Source organism: Triplophysa rosa, linkage group LG5 (genome assembly GCF_024868665.1).
Source record: "Triplophysa rosa linkage group LG5, Trosa_1v2, whole genome shotgun sequence".
NCBI lineage: Eukaryota > Metazoa > Chordata > Actinopteri > Cypriniformes > Nemacheilidae > Triplophysa > Triplophysa rosa.
In genome coordinates, this window is record NC_079894.1 from 460,116 (window position 1) to 479,390 (window position 19,275).

Below are 19,275 nucleotides of genomic sequence, written 5' to 3' on the forward strand. Positions count from 1 at the left end.
ATATATCATATTAATATATACACACAGTAAATTAAAGCGGTTTAACCTTTTGACTCAAACACACCATTGAAAGAGATTTACTCTTTTTACTATAGTTGGCAACTAATACCAAGACACAATTTTCCAGAATTGCAAAGATCCTGATATTTTATTTCACAACTACACGTTAGACAGTAGTTCGTAACACATGTCTTTGCTGTAGAATCAAAATAAAAGTTAATTAAAAAAAAGAAGAAACACTCAATGTCAACACATAAAACCGTATACAATAGCCTCAATAAATAACTCTCCCAATCAAAACTCCTCCAGTATTTTCTACATAAATTAAGGCTTAATGAAATGAGCAACCACCCAATAAATCTGATCTGATATCTTACACGTGCCCAATTTAACCGGTAATATTTACAATGGGATTGCATTTGTTAACAATCAGTTAACGCATCGGTCAACATGAACTAACCATGAATACAGCATTTATTCGTCTTAGTTCATGCTAACTTTGCTAGCTGATGCCCCACAGCTAACATGAATGTATTAGCATTAACTAACATGAACAAAGATGCTGAAAAACTATATTGCTCGCTGTTAGCTAATGCATTTACTAATGTTAACAAATACAACCTTATTGTGAATTGTTATAATTTAACCTTAAAACATCACATCACCACAAAGATGTACAGGAAAAGGCTACTGCATTTGAATAGCTTATAACTAATCATTTTACAATATTGCACATAATATGGCAAAACAACCACATGATGAGAATGCCAAAGTTTAATGTGTTTCATACTAACAGAGAGCTAAAAGTGGTGTGAGATCAGACGCCTTCGCTGCTTACAGCTTCACATGGACCAGAGAGTAACAGGTGATGCTGCTTCATCCAACTTTAGTACCTGTTTGCTTATTACAAACCTGAAAACATTCATGTACAAATGAAAAAGGACCACGGGCAGTCACGGATAACACCGCACCTAAAGGGACACAAAAGAAGATATTTTGAAGAATGTCGTAACTGATCAGTGCCAGCGCCCATTCACTTCTATTGTATAGAGTAGACACAAAACCAATGCAAGTGAATGGGTGCCGGTTATCAACATTCTTCAAAATATCTTCTTTTGTGTTCTGCAGGAGGAAAGTCAAACAGGTTTGAATTGACAAGAGGGTGTACAAATGACAGAAGCTTCATTTTGGGTGAACTATCATACCCATGTTGGCTGAATACAGTGGCGATCGGTGCCTCCTCTTCAGGGGAAGCAGGATTTCAAAATACGTGTTCAGCGCTTCACGTGAACCTATGTGCATCACGCATCATGTCAAAATACGCAGACGCGTCGAAAGGGTTTATGACAAAAGACACGGCGTTAACACTTAACTCTGATTACACATGAGACTAAGCGAGCATCTAGCAAACGCCAGCGTCTCTTTTATTAAAAACACTTTCGACGCGTCACATGACGGGCTACATACATGTTTTGCCGAGCTTCGCATTACTGCTTCCCCGGAAGAGGCGTCTGGCTGAATATGATCAGAAATGTTACAAATGCAATCTTGGAAACCTGATTGATAAACTCGGGTGTTTGGGCTTTTGTGGTGCTGTTAGGACCATACGGGAAACGTGACACATTTTGAGTCTGTGGACTCGATTCGATCAACATCATCACCTGTCAATGAAACTACGAATATGACCTTAAAATACAAGTTATGTGTACGTAAGAAGCACTTTGCCAAGTGAACACGATCATGAACCATTACACATATATTAATGTGCATCACAATTTGGTCCAATGCCTAAAACGCACTTAATTAAAATCATGAAATGTGGTAATTTAATAAGGACAGGCAGATAGAAGCTGGTCTACCTTGAATTCACCTGTAAATATTAAACTGGTCTTGAGGCACCTGATAGCTAACTAAAAAAAACTAAAAGGTAAATTAAGAAAAAAGGAAACAAAACGAAGTTCGGCAAAACAAAATAAAATTTAATGATTGTAAATGCCATGGGAAACAAATCAAACAAAAGGTTTCAAAAGGAAACACAAAAGCAAAGAAAAAGAACAAAACACAAAAAGCCACAAGGCTTAAAGTCTTAAAAAGCATATGGATTAGTACTAGATATCTACTTTCAAAATAACATCCAAAACCTCATGTTTTTTTGCCTAGAAAAAAGAAAACAAACAAACAAAACAAAAACTTTAACCATAAGCTGCTGATGCTCAAATGTGATTACACGTTTTACACAATTTAAATTATTTTAATGTATTTAAATGTCCAAATATTTTTTTGGATATGCTTAGGGACGTGCAGCCCGCACCTCTGATGGGGAAACTAAACCTTCCATCCAAGTCTTTGGTCCTACTTAGTTATCGATCTTTTCAGAAGGTCCCTTACAAAACATCTTCGTTTGTTCAAGACTTCATCTTAAAAAGAATATTTCAATTTCGCACGCACTCAAGCTTGCTTTCTTATTTCTATCGAGCGCTCAGGATGCTGGATTTAAAACTCAGATTTCAACATCTGAATGAACTTGTGAAGACGGGAGATATTTCTGTGTGAACCAAAAAAGTGCTACATTATTCAGAGCAAAGAGGGGAACTGGGTCAGATGAAGGCATCGTAAACACCGAAGAGACGAGCGAAACAGAAAAATCGGGGTCTTAAAGCCAGCACCTGGTGCATGAAGTGTTTGACCACGTATATGGCACACAGCAACAGTATCAGGCTAACAGACACAAATTATTTCATCAAATGCAAATCTGGTGGAATATTGGGATAACCAGAACGCCTAAAAACACTCGCATTGAAGCGTCCAACAGCTTCAATATAAAAAAAAACAGAGACAGAGAAACGTGAACGTTCACAAAGATTACACTAAAAATAATAGTTTCTCTTGTTTCAACTCCATGTCATTTCTGGCTTAACAGAAAACATGCCTCTCCTTCATTTGCCTCGCAACCCTGCTTTCTACTTGTGCGACTTGCTTGTTTTGAACGACACTTGTAAAATCTTGTCCCCGAGGCGATAGCCGTTGAGGCTGGCGATAGCCATGGCTGCCTCTTCATAGTTTGGCATGGTAACAAACCCGAATCCTTTGCACTTGTTGGTGTTGAAGTCGCGGATGACTTTGACGTTGGTGACGGCTCCGAAGGGGCCGAACATCTGCCACAGGATGCCCTCGTCTGCATCCTGGCCCAGGTTGTAGATAAAAATACACCAGCCCGACGAGGAGTTTCCGGCCATGTTACCACTGGACATGCCGCTGCCCATGTGGTCCACACTCATGGGCGAGAACCTGAAGATGAGAAATCTCACATGAGATCATCCTCAGAACATCCCAAATCACATCTTACTACACAGTAACCAAGAAATGCCATAAATACACAACTTTATTCACACCTGAATCTCTGGGCCTGGTGATGGACGGGACCCCCGAAGCGGCGAGACTGCGAGTGGTAAGAAATCTGAGAAATGATGGGTGTGTTTTTAGCCTGGTTGGGGTTGGCAGCGAATTTGACGGTGATGGGCTCTGTAGAGCCCGGCGGCTTCTGCCCGTTCAAGTCTTTAATGGCCTCCTCTGCCTCGGCTCTCTTGTCGAAGCGAATGAAAGCCACACCACGAGAAAGCCCTGCAGAGCCGCAAAAATCAATTGAATGCACGCTGACGTACGGAGCAAACCGCAGGCAACTTTAAATCTACCGACCTGTGGCCTGATCGACAAGAATGCGGGAGTTGATAATGCCGCCGTATCGCGCAAACATGTCTTCGACATCCTTCTGCGTCATTGTTTTAGGCAGTCCGCTGATGTAGAGGTTGGCATCCTTTATCGTGTCGGAGCTCGGCCGGGCATACGACACCTGACAGAAGAAGTTATGATAAATGATCAGGTTGTGACGAAACACTTCACTTGGAGAAAAAACAAGGTCAATGTACACTTAAACGGTAAAGCAAATATGCTACTTCTAAGTGCACTAGCGCATTTTTTAAGTTTTAGAAAATGGGCGTTAAAACAAAATACATTTTCAAGATCCTTTTCTTACATTGAAATAAAGTGGTATTTTGTAAGCACTTTTAAAAACCAAAGTAAAGACAAATTAAAACAGCTTTAAAGGTCCAGTGTATGAAATTTAGCGGCATCTAGCGGTGAGCTTGCGAATTGCAACCAACGGCTCACGCCATCCCTCCCTTTCAAAGCACTACGGCGGCTGACACAGAACTAAGATGTCGTCATGTTTTCGCTTCTTTGCCGAAGGAGATTTATTTACGAAACGCGCTCTGTAGAGCAGTTTGTCCGTTTAGGGCCACTGTAGAAACAACACGGTCAATTCCATGTAAGGAAACATGACGCTTCATTATGTAAGGTCTCCGAAGACATAGTTATGTACATTATATTGCATTTCTGTCTATAGATCCTCCAAAAAATACACATTGGACCTTTAGGTCAACATATTTTTAACTTCAACGAATTCGTATAAATCTTTAAATGAATAAGTCTGATTTAAAGGCCACAACCAGACTTTCATCCGATCACACAGAACGATTCTATTCAACTCAGAAAAATCTTTTCATTGTTCTTCCGGTCTTGTTCTCGCTACCCTGGACGAAACAGAGGTCTGAAGCAATGACACAATTCAACTGTACACAGGAGCACCTTTTGTCACATTACCTTGATAGTTTTAGACTGTAGTCTCAGTCCATTGAGAGTACTGATTGCTCTTTCTGCATCACTAGGGTTAAGATAGTTAACAAATCCGTACCCTAAACTGTGGCCTAGAAAAAAAAAGGAAAACAATAAAACAAAACAAAACAAAAAAATGCAATGTTCCAAATACAAAGAAAAAATCATCCTAGTATCAAATGTAATGCCACAAAACAAATTCCATAGACTGAGCTTCTCTGTCAACGCTGAAATAAAGGTTACATTAGACAAAAACTAATACATTTTTAATTGGATGAATTCCAACAAAGCCTCGGAATTTACAGATTTATAGCTGTACCCCACAAAATACAGCGCTTTTGCATTGCCTCCAAATCGAGAAAGAAAAGACGGGCCAAGCCTACACATTCCATTAATATGTTTGCCGAGGGCGGATGAATACTCGCCTGCTACTTTGTCACGAATAAGTTTAGCAGATTCCACCTCCCCGATGCTGCTGAAGAGACTCCGCAGCTCATCCTGGCTCATATTCTGAGGCAGGTAATTCACGATAAGGTTCGTATTGGCGTCCTTTGGCTCATCGGCCATGTGATCTTCGTAACCGTTCGACATGTCATTCAGCTCCTAAAATAATAAACATTGTTACAAAAATCATTCAGAATTATTACACCTGCACCCAGAATCTTATTCATTTTATCTATAATAACAAACAAAATGAAAATCCATCGCAATTTAAAGGGCTTAGTGCGCGAGCTTAGAATAAACGTAGCGTGGATGCTAATATAGTTACCGCTCTTAGTGTGAATGGGCCTTAAAGTGATAGTTCACCCAAAAAAGAAAATTCTGTCATCATTTACTCACCCTTGTCATTCCAAACCTGCATGACTTACTTTCTTCCGCAGAACACAAAAGAAGATATTTTGAAGAATGTCGGTAACCGAACAACGGGGGCATTGGTTTTGTGTCCATAGACTCCATACAATGGAAGTGAATGGGTGGCGCCGCTGTTTAGTTACCAACTTTCTTCAAAATATCTTCTTTTGTGTTCTGCAGAAGAAAGAAAGTCATGCATGTTTGAAATGACATGAGGGTGAGTGAATGACTAATTAAAGTGAAATATCACTTTAATTAGGGCACTGCTATGCTTTTATGTATATAATTTGTGAACAACACTGCCTTTAATGGAACGGGGTTGAAACTGCACAACTTCCAAAAACTGCTAAAACACTCCTATGGCATTTTAGGTGAAGGTGTATAAGAAACTGATCTCTGTGGTCATTCTGGTAGTGGACAGTGTGCTCTATTCATGCCGGAAGAGAGGACTTATTGTGTATTATTCTACAAGAGTAACCAGTCAACCTTCACAGCTGAAACAAGCAGGCATTATTACAGACACTCCTACAACCCAACACTCAAGCTGTTTGATATAGTGTCAATTCAGATCACTATACAACTACAACTCTCTCTAAGGGCAATGTAAATATTCAAGAATAATATTAATCGATCTTCAAAAATTTATTAATCATTAATAACATAAAACACACGGAGAACTCCTCCTCAAAATTCCTTACATTTATTTGTTTTTGCAATTCATTAGTGACATGCATGTCCTTCCATAGTTTTGATGAGTTTACAAATGAAGAGTTTGGTTCCAAAATGAGAACTCCGTTGAAATGTTTTTCAAAAATCATGTTTTTTTTATTGTGCATTCCAATTAATATCAATCAAACGCAGTTGGTTTGTTTTGATTCAAACCATAATAACTCAAACAATACAGCTAACTAACACAAGAAAACCATGATTTTTGAAAAAAAAAAAAATTTAAACTGAGTTATCTCATTTTGGAACCAAACTCTTCCAATATTCTACAATGGAAAACTATTAATAAAGAATGCGTATGCTTATACTGAACAGATACAGTGCTTTCAGTATGCTACACAAATCGATACACAAACAATTATATTTTGCCATAAGTAACGTGGAACAAAACATAAATATGTAACGTGCGAGCTTTAGTGTCAGATTGTTTTATATGGGGTTATATATATGAAGTTTCTCCCAGCATCTGCTTGCATGCTTACTGAATGCATTTGAGTTTAAGCCGATTCATGTGCAATCTAAAACCTTATTTGATCAAATGATGAATTAGTATTGATTATTGTTAACATACCTAGTCCCTATAGACCACTTCCAGTGTTTCCCATAGGATTTTGACAGACTTGTGGCGCTGGTGATGTCACAAACTAAGTAGCATATCTGTGACGTCATCACGTCATGTTAGTGTTAGCACTTTTTTGACGTCATGAACTAATTAGCATATTTGTGACATCGTCACGTCATGTTAGTGTTAGCACTTTTTTTGACAAGAAAAAGTTGACAAAAGCGCTTTTTTAGTAAAAAAAAGCGCTCGCAGAGTTTGGTTACAAATAGCAGCCGAACGCCATGACTTCGCGCACGAAGGCAGCCCAGAGAAACATAGGCAGCGTAACGGAAGTCTATTTGAATTATAAACAGAGAGCGTCTTTACAATAACTAATCACATATTTAAAAACTACAATATTAATTTCACGATAGAAATGCCATCAGAAGTGGTTGAAAGTGAAAATTAAACTTACATTTATACAAAACTATCCTCCAACAGGCGTTTCGGCCGCCATTTTATTTTTTCGAGCTTCAGCTTTCTCGACCAATCACGTTCCTCGCATGTTGTTATGGAAACGACAGGTCTCTGTCATTGGTTAGCTGTGAAAAGGGAGCTTGTCGTAGGGCGTTTTTTTTTCAGAAAACTTGAACTTTTTTCAACCTCAAAAGACGCTCCGAGCTGCAGAAAAAGACGCCGGCGCTGGCGTTTAAAAAAGCGCTCGGGATGTTTTTTGTAAACACGGTTTACTCCATAGGATGATAATGTAAAACAGATGCTAGCAGCTTCAAAAAAGAAGTCAAGTCTGAACATGGCCGTATTTTAAAACGGGATTCCACCAGCAGTCACTTTAACCGCTGCTAAAATTCTGATTCATAAACGCAACATCATCGGACAAAGTCAGAATACACAACATCTACATTAAAGAGCGGCTATACGCCGTTTGCCCTTTCTCAAATGGAGCTCATCGGAAGAGAGAGTGCATGTGAACACGGAAGATGAGGACGCGCACGCGGCCACGCTCCACTCCAAACAAGTCAGGAAGGAGAGAAGACGCGTAAGCGCTGTTTATCCACTAGTTATTCGATCACAGATACTGTCATTAGCACGGATGGATAAAAAAAAATGTGACGCCATACTTGGGTTGGGCAATGGGCACCCATAAATATACCTGGGCGGACCACCCAAGTAAATGCATTGTATGGGAAACGCTGATTTCGCAAGATGCAAACACTGGTCCAGAAGCACTTCCCATTTCATTTGAATTAATTTGAATTTTTAATCTTGCATACATAATTAAATCATAAATGTACTAGCTTAACATTTTGATTCGGTTATAAATGTTTTGTTGGTTGTATTTTATTAGACTACCTCAACTTATCACCATTAAACTAAACATTGCTCTCTTATGAGACCGGCTACAAGGAGTGAAGCACTAAACAGTTTCAATATAACAGCAAAGATGACTTCAAATCCACATTCAGTCACCGATGGACACAACTTCTACTCACTTTTAAGTATCTAATGTGTCCCCTTCTGACTGCCATGAAGAGCCGTCAAAGATCCCGCCTCTGAAGATACCAAAATCAAAAGAAGGTAGAAAAATACACGCTGAGAATATAGGAGGGTGGTAGAAAAAGCCAAGGCGGGTTTGGGGTTAAAGAAATAAAGCAAAATAAGAAAGCAAAAAGATGAGCCGCCTTCTGATATGACCTGTGGAAAAAGCACAACAACCGTTGACCATTGGTGTAATTTCAGTGTGTATTTTTAGCACCTCACTTTGAGGCTCTTCTGTCTTCACGAAAACTCCACATATGTTAAAAAATATACATGGATTAAAAGAGGTCCTTTATACATTAAAACATGTCAATAAAATATGTCATCAAAGGAACAGTTCACCCACAAATGCAGATTATCTCATGATTTATTCATCCTTATGCCCTCCTAGATGTGTATAATTTAACTAATCACAAGACTTCTGAGATTCTAAATTAGGGGGTTGCCAAACTTTTTCAATCCAAGACCCACCTAGACAGGCATAGACCACTTCGCAAGATGTAAACACTGGTCCAGAAGCACTTCCATCATTTTTTATATTTTATCTTAAACATATTATTTAACATTTTGATTAGGTTAGAAATATTCTGTTGGTTGTATTTTATTAAATTATTATTAAATTATTTTAAATGCATCAATGCGCAAAATATCTTACAGAACTTCATCAAAGTGGTTTTTAAGTAGATTGCATAACCATGATTTGTTAAATCCGCCTGTTTCATGCTCTATTAGATCTAGGGCTGGTTATCGATTCTGATGTTCCGATTCGATTCCGATTCACAAGCTCTCGATTCGATTCGAGTCGATTCTCGATTCGAGTCAATGATTACCCAGATAACAAGCAACCATTGAATCAATGTTAAAAAATAGTTGATTTGTTAATTGCATTGAATCAATATCACTTTTGCACCTGCAATTAATGTAGACATTTTTTAGAAATTTAAACAAATCACCATTATTGTGATCAGGCAACTCTTTCACCGCTTTCAATGTTTACAGTAGTGCTTTAATAAGAACACTTATACATTGGTAGAGAAAGAGATGTTTTGAAAAGTTTACTTTTAAACATGACCAGTTAAAGAAAACTTAACATTAAAATACAAGAGTTAATATAATTGTGATTTATTAAAATTTCAACATAAATTGCAGGTGCAAAAGTGATTAACATTGACAAATTAACAATTTTTTAACATTGATTCAATGGTTGCTTGCTATCTGGGTATAGATTTAATACAAATCCTATAGATATTTCTAAAAAAGATCAGTAAATATCACATTACAATGGTGAATTAAAAAATGAAATGAAGAGCCACAAACCTGTATATTAAACTTTAAAACACTTGGGTATATTGAAACAGAACAGTTCTTTTAAATTTAAGATGCAGTTTAACAAACACAATTTCACAAAAAGAGCTGTAAATAGAGGCTGCAATCATGTGAACCGCTGTCTTTTATATGAAGGTGATGGTAAATTTGACGACACATCCGGATCCCATGTTGTAACATCCACCCGTTGTAAAAAGAAAAGTGACATCTAGTGGATAGTAGTAGCAATAACATTAACGTAAATGAATGTTCAGTGCTTGCGTAAATAAGAAAAAAAGATCGATTCACATCTTTTGAGAATCGATATTGAATTGATCTGTTTAAAAAAAACGATTAATCGATTTTTCGATTTTTTTGCCCAGCCCTAATTAGATCCACGTAGAACAAGTTATAAATAAAAAGTAGAGTTGGGAATCGAAAATCAATTCCAATTTGGAATCGGAATCGAAAGGCTAGGAATCGGATCGGAATCGAAAGGAATAGGAATCGGATACATGAGATTAAAATTTTAATTCATCTCATCAATTCCTGTGTGCATATTTTCAGAAAAGTACACGCATTGCGTGATCTGCTGATATCTCAATAAAAGCCCTTATGAAAATTAACAACATTTTTACTGGGAAACTGGGAATCGATAAGCAGAATCAGATTCGATAAAATTAAATCGATTCCCAAACTTAATATAAAGCCAAGTGCTTTGAAGGATACAAAGTCACTAAAGGGTTAACTAACCATAGGAGAGAGTGGCTGACGTGATGCGATCGCTTTTCTCTCACACATATGCAATATAAGCATATAACATGATGTCTATGTAGTTTAATCTGTTTTAACACATGTTAGCCAAACATAGAATAAATAAAGATATAACCTTAAAAAGTAGTAGTACTTACACTCACTGGAAAGCTTTCCGCAACATCTCACGAGACCAGAGCAAAAAGTCTCATGATTTATATTGTGATGTTTATATATCGTTTATAGAACGTGATTGATGATGGGATACTGTGGGTTTAGTGTGCGTTAAGGGCACTGCACTTTGGCGTATTTAAGACATTGGACAGACTTGGCCATTACATCCTGTCGCGTGCACGCTCTCTTATAGTCCCTGCAAACCGGAAGTTGCGATCGTTTTTACTTCTGTATTTTGACGCATTTCCGAGTGAAAAAGAATTTCAAATGAGAAAAATAGTGGGCGTGGATTTAGTCTTTCTCTGCGATTTGATTGCATGTATAAAACAGCCGTTGCATTTTTAAATGGAACTGGCAGCAGACTGACAGTTGAAGGGGAGGAGTTAATGGATGCTCCGCCCAAGCCATCTAACATACGTCATTTAAGATGGATAGTCATTACAAAAAAGGTTTTAACTAAAGATTATGAGGGCACACACTGATAAACTATTTACAATAAAAGCTGCAATATTTCATGAAAAATAGACGTTGAATTTTTTTATTTCACAGGGACTTGTGGCGAATGCAGATTTATTTTTAAATCTTAGAAGAGTTTCAAACTGTGAGAGACCACAAACATGAAGACAAAAAATCCTAGATTTTTTCGTCTTGCTCCCATAATGTGTGGTGCACTGTGACGTGACGAAGAAAGCACACCACACACAAACAGATTTTCAAACAGAGTCCTGACTGTGAACACAGGAAATCTCGCAAATTCTCTTGAGATTTCAGAATACGTTTTTTATCATTTCACGTTAGGTTTATTTATTATGTATGTGTTCAATATAAACAAATGTGTACATATAAACTTTTATGTAATTTTAAAAATATTATTCATAGTTGAGAAATTGCTCAAGCAGCGTTGTCTTAATTTAAGGTGGCACAGCACTACATATAATTTTATTGGAACTCAAATATTGTTGTATTTATGTCTTGACAGTAATTAATAAAGAATATTAATACCGTTTTGTAAAAAACAGCTGCTGACATTATCACCTGAAAGAGTCTACTGGCTTCACTAGTCCTATTTTTTCTGTTCCACCTTAAAGCATCAGCACACTTGGACTCCTACCACTACCGTCACTTGTACACAGCCTGATTTTGATTGAAATTATTCGTAATTGCAATGATAGTGTTTGTAATGCTTTTGACAGAAAATTTGACAATTTTGTTGAAGTGATAACTATGGTTGTTATACTTCTGTCAGCTGGCTTTTTAATTGGGTATTACTTTGTTCCACGTGACAATCAACAGAGTTCGTGTGCGTTTGTCCTCGTGGTTTCCCACACACATCAGGATTTATGATATTTACGATTCGCGATCGGGAGCGGCACCGATTTTCTTCCAATCAGGTTCATTCACTCTTAACACAACTCACACCACAGGAAAATATGATAAAATAATCTTTAGAGCCGTTTAAGATCATCGGGACTTTACCTAGGATTGTCGGAAGGGGAGAAATCGGCCCGATTATCTTGTGGTGAGGCCCCGGCACAAGACCGCAAGTGAGGACGCAGACAGAGACACTGCAGCATCAGAAATGCCCATCTCAAAAATGTCGCTTTACTTCAGAAGACATTATTTCGTTTTTATTGTGCTTTAATAACTCAAGAAAGTCATCGATTATAGATAGCACGATAGTAAAACCATTAGAAGAGAATTTTCATTTTCGGGTGAACTATTCCTTTGAGGTCACAAACACTTGAGAAAATATGACAAGACTTATCAAATAAACAACCATAGAAATGGGAAAAACAGGAATGCATTGAACGAACTTTATATAAAAGCCTTTCAGAAATAGCTAACTTTACATTGACCCAAGCCAAAATAACTACATTTACACAACATCTTCAGGGCTTCAGAAGATAAGTATAAAATGCATGATCGCCATAACTACAGAATACTCGCTTGATGCTTTGATATATAACGATTCCTGTTGGGAAAACTGAGCAAAAGACAATAGCGCCTCTGCCTGGTCGAGGGGGCGTGAAATGTACAACTCCCTCGCGGAGCATGTCGCGACTCTTCCGGTCATTACTGTCTGAATTACGGGTTCGTAGCTTAGCTACCAATCAACAACCGTGTGCATGACATAGCATGCATATAAGAAACACATTTTTAATTCCAGATCTACCATTAAAATCACCCACAACACGAGGCCTCGCCCCTAACACCGTCCCCTTATTTTCGCGATGACTCGCTCTGTAAATCCCCCGCAACTGAGTTCAAACTCGAGCAGGCTGCGATTAGCGGCCTAAACTAAATACAGCGAGGCCTCTGACGCAGAGCGGGCATCTAGAATAAACAGGTGCAAATTTGTCATTAAATAGTTGTGTTAATACTCACCAAATTGAACGTCGCTCCGATAATGCGATATAATGGACGCGAACGTGTTGTGTGCAGAACGTGGCGCTACACTCTCGTGATACAGAACACACGCGCGAGGGAACAGAGAAAGCGGAAGTAGTAGTCCCGCCCACTTCGTGCAGCGCTGCGCAGACCGATTGGCGTGAAATACCGCAATAGTCAATCAAAAGAACAGCTTTCGCCTCACTCTCGCGGTAGTTTCGTCATACTCTGATCGGTCTGCGAGGCGCCGCATGAAGGCGAACACACGTTTGATACTCACCGACAATCAATGGTGTTTAACGCCGGACAACAACGGCGCGCTTTCAATAAACACTTTACTTGTTTGTTATTTTTTATTGTATTCACTTGAATAAATAACGTGTTATGTTTATGTACATTGAAGAACTTTTATTGCGATGCCTGTTTGAATGAATGTTACAATATTTAGCTACTAATAGAATACAATTTTGATTGTGTAATAAAATTAGACAGTTGGTGTGATATAACTAAAAGTTTATTGTTTTATTGTGCAAAGTAAATAAAGTTAACAAGTTTACAAGTTTTACAATAAAGTTACAAGGATTTGATGAAATGTATACAGAACTTAAATTTTATATTTGAACGAATTATGAGCCTTTTTATTTAGTGAGGACCAGTAAATGTAGGTTGTAATGATAATTCACTGTATTACTGATTACATTTGGCCCTCACAAATATAAAACCTGTACACACACACACACCCACTGGCGCATACGCACAGTACAATACATCTAAGAATGATGTAGCATTTAGAAGAAAAGAGAATTACATTTTCATTTTATCTCAATAATTTATTGCTGGTCAAGGATTTGATATTCCTGTGGGGGGTTATGTTTCATTAGATGTCCCACACTTATTGCAGAAAATATCTGCAGAAGAAATCATCGGATGTCAGTGTTACAGTAAATGTGGTAAATGATCAACTCATTAAAAAAACTCACCAGTGTTAAGATAACCCCAAAAGATGCTAACATAATGACCACCAGGACCAGATGTAATTTATCCTTAAATTTACTCTGACATCCCTGGAGTAAAACAACAACAAAAAACATGTTACCACTGGATGAAAATGTCTGTAGGCCTAATAAAAAAACAATATAATAATATCCTCAGATACTGAACGCTTGTCCGCTAGACCAGGGGTTTTCAAACCATTTTTTGTATAAAGACGCATTTTCCTTAATTTGTATAAATAAATAAAATTTGTACATTTTTTACTATAACTATAAACTATTACTATAAAATCAAGTCATTTTTTTAATTATTATAGTCAGCTATGGCAACAGTAAAATGGGTAACTCGAATGTAATTCAGTGTACCTCATTATAGAGAAGTTTGGGTGAGTATATTGTCCCATTGCAGATGTGAAAGGTTTTATTGCAGCAGCTAGGAGGAACCTCATATTTCCCACTGTGATTAAACCAGGGTGTATCCATCCAGTCCGTGTAGTTTGTAACACCACAACATTTCAGCTGTAACAAAAATGTGTAATGTGCCAAACACATATGGAATCCATACCTACAGTACATTATATGTGTGTGTGTGTGAGTGTACTAAAACTGTTTATGTCCAAATACCTCACTTTGTAGGGCATTCACTGCCCGGGTATCAGGATCTTGGCTGTCACCACTATAGTTTTGAAACACATCTTTGAGAGGAGCCAAGTCTACATCAAGCTATTAAACATTAAAGTACATTTCAAGTAAAATCATCTAGCAAAATAAAAAACATTAAAGTTGGTACATTTAAAAAAACATTTTCTTGTATCTGTACCTTGCCTGTATGAAAGTAAGCCAATGCCGAAGCAGTACTCATAGCACAACACACAACAATGAGGAAATACACAAACTGAAAAAAAAACGCACGACTGTTACCATAAATGTGAACCTATGAGACATATGCTGTAAGGTACTAGATTTTACTGATAAATAGCTTCTTTTTCTACTTTCTACTGTCTTTTCATCCTATTCCTCACCAGAGCTTGTAAACATGGGGAGTCGATGCGTGACAGCACACAGCCAAGGCTTCCACCGATGAAGAGGAGAACTCCACTAATAACAGCCAACAGAACAGGCAGATCTATATAGAAACTGCTAAAAAACACACCCGTATATCTGTATTTAAGCAGCAAGAATACTCCACCCAGACACATCCAAATCCCGAACAGCTGGACAAAGTGGAGAGGAAAAGCAGACATTAAAACAAAAACGTTGTCACGTGCATACCCTTTGTCAGCAAATGTCCCCAACACAAAAACTAAGCGCGGTTTTGTAACTATACTACGGACATAGCATCCACAATATCGTACAGTTGGACACAGATAGGACTGTATAGGTAGCCTAACCTGAATTGACAAATAAAAGCCAAGTGGGAGATGATGCCTAGGCTCACCAATAAAACTAGACAAGCGCACTTGATAAAGATGTTGAGAGTTCTTTTCGTTAGATCCATGCCTCGAGATCATCTACACGCACTCATTTGTATCGCTGCAAAATCAAGATCTCGTCCAGTCCAACTTCCATCAATCAGCAGGCGCAAACAAAAGCGCACTTTGTAAGTTAAACGAAACAAAAACTAAAGATTGCGGAAGTGACCCATTGTTTGCCAATGATGTGCATTAACTAATGTTAACAGATGCAACCTTTGATTTTAAAATATTAGTTAACGTTGAAATGACCTAAATTAAACTTATATTAAATGAAACTAAAATTAATAATTTTTTGTAAAGGTATTGTTTATGTTAATATAGTCAATCAATGTTAACGAACGGAATCTTATTGCAACGCGTCATCTTATTTATTTATTTATTTTGATAAACGGCGTAAACGTAAAAATATTGTTTGGGTTTGACGTCATTACTTTGCGACAAATTCGCTTGTCATTGAGGCAAGATGGCGTCGCCAGCAGATGCGCCAGACAGAGAGCTGGATGAATTATTGGACAGTAAGCTTAGAGATTGTGGCGTGAAAATGTTACAGTAATGTTAGATAAGAATCAACTATGGTTTTATTTTATAATTGCCCTTCTGTAATCTAGCGTTGACAGAGTAATGCAGTGGCGGCTCGGCTAACTAGCCTGACAGCTCACGTTTGTTTCAGTGATTGTTGTTATAACTGTAGATATGATATAGCACTTACTTATATAACTATGACTTATATGTGTCCTCTAAACTCGCAGGTTATGTCCAGTCAGGTTTCGCATGTATCTGACACCCAAAAGTGCTGTAATTTTCCTGCTGTGTGATTGGATGAAATCAGTCACGTGACACAGCACTGTCAAAACATGTAGACGTATGCCAAATGTACATTGACCCGAAGTGTTTCCTCACGTGCAGATGCTCTTAATGACTTTGACAAGACTAATGTGCCACCAGCGGCCCCTGAAGCCCAAGATGCCCCTGATACAGGAGCAAAAACTGAAGAGAAGGTAATAAACACTGTATCTGGTCTAATATGTTTCACACAGACTTTTAAACTAACGTCACCCGAGTAATGATGATGTTAGATTTTTTTTAATTTGGCTAAACTCTCTTCAATAAGGTGGTAGAGTGTAGCATGGTTCTTCTGGAGTGATGCTCTTGTGCTAAGTTGCTAACCTTCTACACGCTCACATTCTACATGGAGAACTGGAGACCTTGAAATTGGCAGGATCTTGTGTGTTGATTACTTGAGCAATTGAGTTCACACCTTTACAGATACATGTTGATAAGTTCAGGGGGACAGTTACAATGTAACGCATCAGAGGTTTGGGGTAATTACATCAGGAAAGAGTCACAAGTCGACATATCAGAAGTTGATTACGCATGGAGAGCCGTACACAAAATCTTCGAATGATGTTGGATTCTTGATTGAGTTTTAATCAGTGTTGCTTATGGCTAATGCTGGTGCATTTGATCCTCAGCCACCTCTGCTGGAGGACAGTAAGTTCTTCGAGTCTCTGTTTGACGGGGAGATGGCCAATCAGGCGCGGGATGAATGGGAAAAAGCAATGAGCGAGCTGGCTCAGGAGGAGCCTGAGCTTATAGAACATTTTCAGAAGCTGTCCGAGGCTGCAGGCAAAGTGGGTACGTAATCCTATAATAGAGATCTTTGTAAATGTTGGCTAAAGACGTTTTGAAAATTGTCTATACTTTATTATGCTATTAGCACAGTTGGTTTGATTGTAACTATTTTTTTTTCTTTTCGATTTAGGCTCAGATGTAGCTTCTCAGCAAGAATTCACCTCCTGTCTTAAAGGCACCCTTAGTGGTTTGGCAAAAAATGCTGACAACCTGCAGGTAAACCTACTTTGAAGCTTTTTAATATAGTAAACAAAGTAAATTGTTTAGTTTAAAACAATCTGAGTGGATAGAAACACAAGCCATCTTTTTTATCTCTTTACCTTAATGCAGACTGCAGGATTGGCTGGAGAAGACTTAGTTAAGACCTTGGAGAACCTGGGATTGAACGAAAATGGGGAGGGAGCAGAGGATGGCAACATTCTCCCTATCATGCAGTCTATTATGCAAAATCTCTTGTCCAAAGAAGTTCTGTACCCTTCTCTTAAAGAGATCACGGAGAAGGTGAGATGTGTACAGTATGTGCACAACTGTCAGCATTGATATACATCTGCAATTAAAGAACTAATAGAACTCAACTTATATTTAGTATCCTGAATGGCTGGAGAGCAACAGGCAGTCCATCCCTCCAGACCAGTTTATGCGGTATGAGCAACAGTACAAGATAATGGGAGAGATATGCACCCAGTTTGAGAAAGATGGAGAAAGAGAGAGCACCTTTGAAAACATTCTGGAACTTATGCAGAAGGTAAGAGAATATCTGTTCTCAGAAAAGGAGTTTGAGTAGATTAACCGAATTTACAGGTGATATTTATTTGTTGTTGTTTATGTACATCAGCTGCAAGATTTGGGTCAACCTCCGAAAGAGCTGGCTGGAGAGGCAGTGAGTGCTATCCCTTATCTCTCTCTCTCTCCCTTTTTTATGAATTCTATTCTTCTCTAATGTTTCTTCTCTTGCATTTCCAGCCTCCTGGCCTGAACTTTGACCCCGAATCTCTGCATCTTCCCGGAGCACAAGGTGTCCCAGGAGCAGAGCAGTGCTCAATCATGTGATCTCAGTGAGGTCAAATCACAACACGTTTAACAATGACACAGATTGGAACGAATTAGGAGATCCGGAGTTGGACACAATTGATCATGCTCCCCTTTTAAAGGAGTTATTTTGTGTCGGCGCTGAAACCGTGAACGGTCACTACATGCATTTTACTTTGTAGTTCTTGTCCACAGACTTTCCTTTGATTTTTCAAGCCTAATTCAAGTAACTCATTGTAATTCACATTTGAATGAAGTTTGATGTCATGTGGGCTGACAGCTTGGTAGGGGTCATTGGAATTTTGTAAGTCTCGTAGATTTACATTCGAACACATTTGACAAGTAGTTTCGTCATTTGTGTTGCGAACCATTAGAGACAAATTAGTGGAGCAGGATGTGGATGAGTGTACAATAAATTAAGATGATATATTTTTTAAGTCTCAAAAAGCAGCTAATGTAAGGTTTTCAGGTGTGCAAATTCAGCTAACCTAAGGTTCAGTATTGATTTTAACAACAGTGTAGCTGTTTATGTGTCCATCTGCCTTCATACTGTAGTGTCATAAGGATTACATGATTTGACATAATCAGTGACCAAAATTGATCACTGAAATCCCAAATTCTCAAATAACTAGCTGCAGATACTCCAGAAGATGCTGTTGTATAATATATCCCAGTGTACCATTCTGATTCCTCTAGATGGCATTTGTGATTTGAGTAGAATAACTCACTTTCCTTGTGTCTTTTTAAAGTCTGCATATCATCAGGTAGATCAGCAGTAGACATATGTATTTTTGAATAACCATGCAGACACGATTCGTTCCTAGTCATTCCTATGTTGGTTCCTCTGTGATATATTGTGCTACGGTCGACCTTAAGAAGATTGTTTCAGTGATGCTGAAATACAAATGACGTTAAATCCATGGAAACTTCAAAAGTACAGAGAGGAATTTAAAGCTATTTACTTTTAAGAGGTTGTCGAGTCTTTTGAGTGAACTGGTCTGAATGTGTATGGGAAATTAGAGTTCATCCACTTCATTGCTTGACATGGCAGTGTGAAATGATACTGTGGCCAAAATACAGATTATGTGAAGGACAGATATAAAGGGGATGTGGGTATAACAGAAGGATTTAAGGGTTCTAACACTCGGGGGTTGCTCAAGCACCCATGCACTTAAATCAG

The 19,275-nt window shown here is 38.1% G+C and overlaps 3 protein-coding genes across 5 annotated transcripts; 1 reads left to right on the forward strand and 2 right to left on the reverse strand.

The window, feature by feature from the left end:
* Positions 1–1,973: 1,973 nt before the first annotated feature.
* Positions 1,974–13,097, reverse strand: elavl1a (ELAV like RNA binding protein 1a). 2 transcript variants are annotated; one of them, XM_057333710.1, is made up of 7 exons: positions 12,965–13,097; positions 8,302–8,503; positions 5,097–5,274; positions 4,660–4,763; positions 3,697–3,850; positions 3,393–3,621; positions 1,974–3,288 (listed from the first exon to the last, which is right to left on the reverse strand). In XM_057333710.1, exons 2-7 carry the CDS (start codon positions 8,335–8,337, stop codon positions 2,961–2,963), a joined length of 1,029 nt encoding a protein of 342 aa, XP_057189693.1. In that variant the 5' UTR covers positions 8,338–8,503; positions 12,965–13,097; the 3' UTR covers positions 1,974–2,960. The 2 variants fall into 2 exon arrangements, with proteins under 2 accessions (XP_057189693.1, XP_057189694.1); XM_057333711.1 differs by lacking the exons at positions 4,660–4,763; positions 8,302–8,503; positions 12,965–13,097 and having other exon boundaries at positions 1,981–3,288; positions 5,097–5,212.
* A 373-nt stretch (positions 13,098–13,470) lies between these two features.
* Positions 13,471–15,666, reverse strand: tspan37 (tetraspanin 37). Of its 2 annotated transcripts, XM_057333720.1 has the most exons (7): positions 15,398–15,660; positions 14,982–15,173; positions 14,780–14,854; positions 14,584–14,682; positions 14,326–14,478; positions 13,948–14,031; positions 13,471–13,875 (listed from the first exon to the last, which is right to left on the reverse strand). In XM_057333720.1, exons 1-7 carry the CDS (start codon positions 15,455–15,457, stop codon positions 13,798–13,800), a joined length of 741 nt encoding a protein of 246 aa, XP_057189703.1. In that variant the 5' UTR covers positions 15,458–15,660; the 3' UTR covers positions 13,471–13,797. The 2 variants fall into 2 exon arrangements, with proteins under 2 accessions (XP_057189703.1, XP_057189702.1); XM_057333719.1 differs by having other exon boundaries at positions 14,982–15,666.
* A 191-nt stretch (positions 15,667–15,857) lies between these two features.
* Positions 15,858–19,066, forward strand: pex19 (peroxisomal biogenesis factor 19). Its single transcript, XM_057333731.1, has 8 exons — positions 15,858–15,949; positions 16,341–16,432; positions 16,907–17,069; positions 17,197–17,282; positions 17,397–17,567; positions 17,653–17,811; positions 17,902–17,946; positions 18,030–19,066. Exons 1-8 carry the CDS (start codon positions 15,898–15,900, stop codon positions 18,114–18,116), a joined length of 855 nt encoding a protein of 284 aa, XP_057189714.1. The 5' UTR covers positions 15,858–15,897; the 3' UTR covers positions 18,117–19,066.
* Positions 19,067–19,275: the final 209 nt, after the last annotated feature.

Coding starts and splice junctions, on each gene's coding strand:
- tspan37 (XM_057333719.1), bottom strand. CDS start 15,470: ATGATCTCGAGGCATGGATCTAACGAAAAGAACTCTCAACATCTTTAT. Junction 14,032..14,325: donor CCAAACTTCTCTATAATGAG/GTACACTGAATT, acceptor GTTTTACTCCAG/GGATGTCAGAGTAAATTTAA. Junction 13,876..13,947: donor TTGGGGTTATCTTAACACTG/GTGAGTTTTTTT, acceptor TTTCTTCTGCAG/ATATTTTCTGCAATAAGTGT.
- pex19 (XM_057333731.1), top strand. CDS start 15,898: ATGGCGTCGCCAGCAGATGCGCCAGACAGAGAGCTGGATGAATTATTG. Junction 15,950..16,340: donor GCTGGATGAATTATTGGACA/GTAAGCTTAGAG, acceptor CCTCACGTGCAG/ATGCTCTTAATGACTTTGAC. Junction 17,812..17,901: donor TTCTGGAACTTATGCAGAAG/GTAAGAGAATAT, acceptor TATGTACATCAG/CTGCAAGATTTGGGTCAACC.
- elavl1a (XM_057333710.1), bottom strand. CDS start 8,337: ATGGCAGTCAGAAGGGGACACATTAGATACTTAAAA. Junction 5,275..8,301: donor GACACATTAGATACTTAAAA/GTGAGTAGAAGT, acceptor TTATTATTTTAG/GAGCTGAATGACATGTCGAA. Junction 4,764..5,096: donor TATTCGTGACAAAGTAGCAG/GCGAGTATTCAT, acceptor TTTTTTTTCTAG/GCCACAGTTTAGGGTACGGA.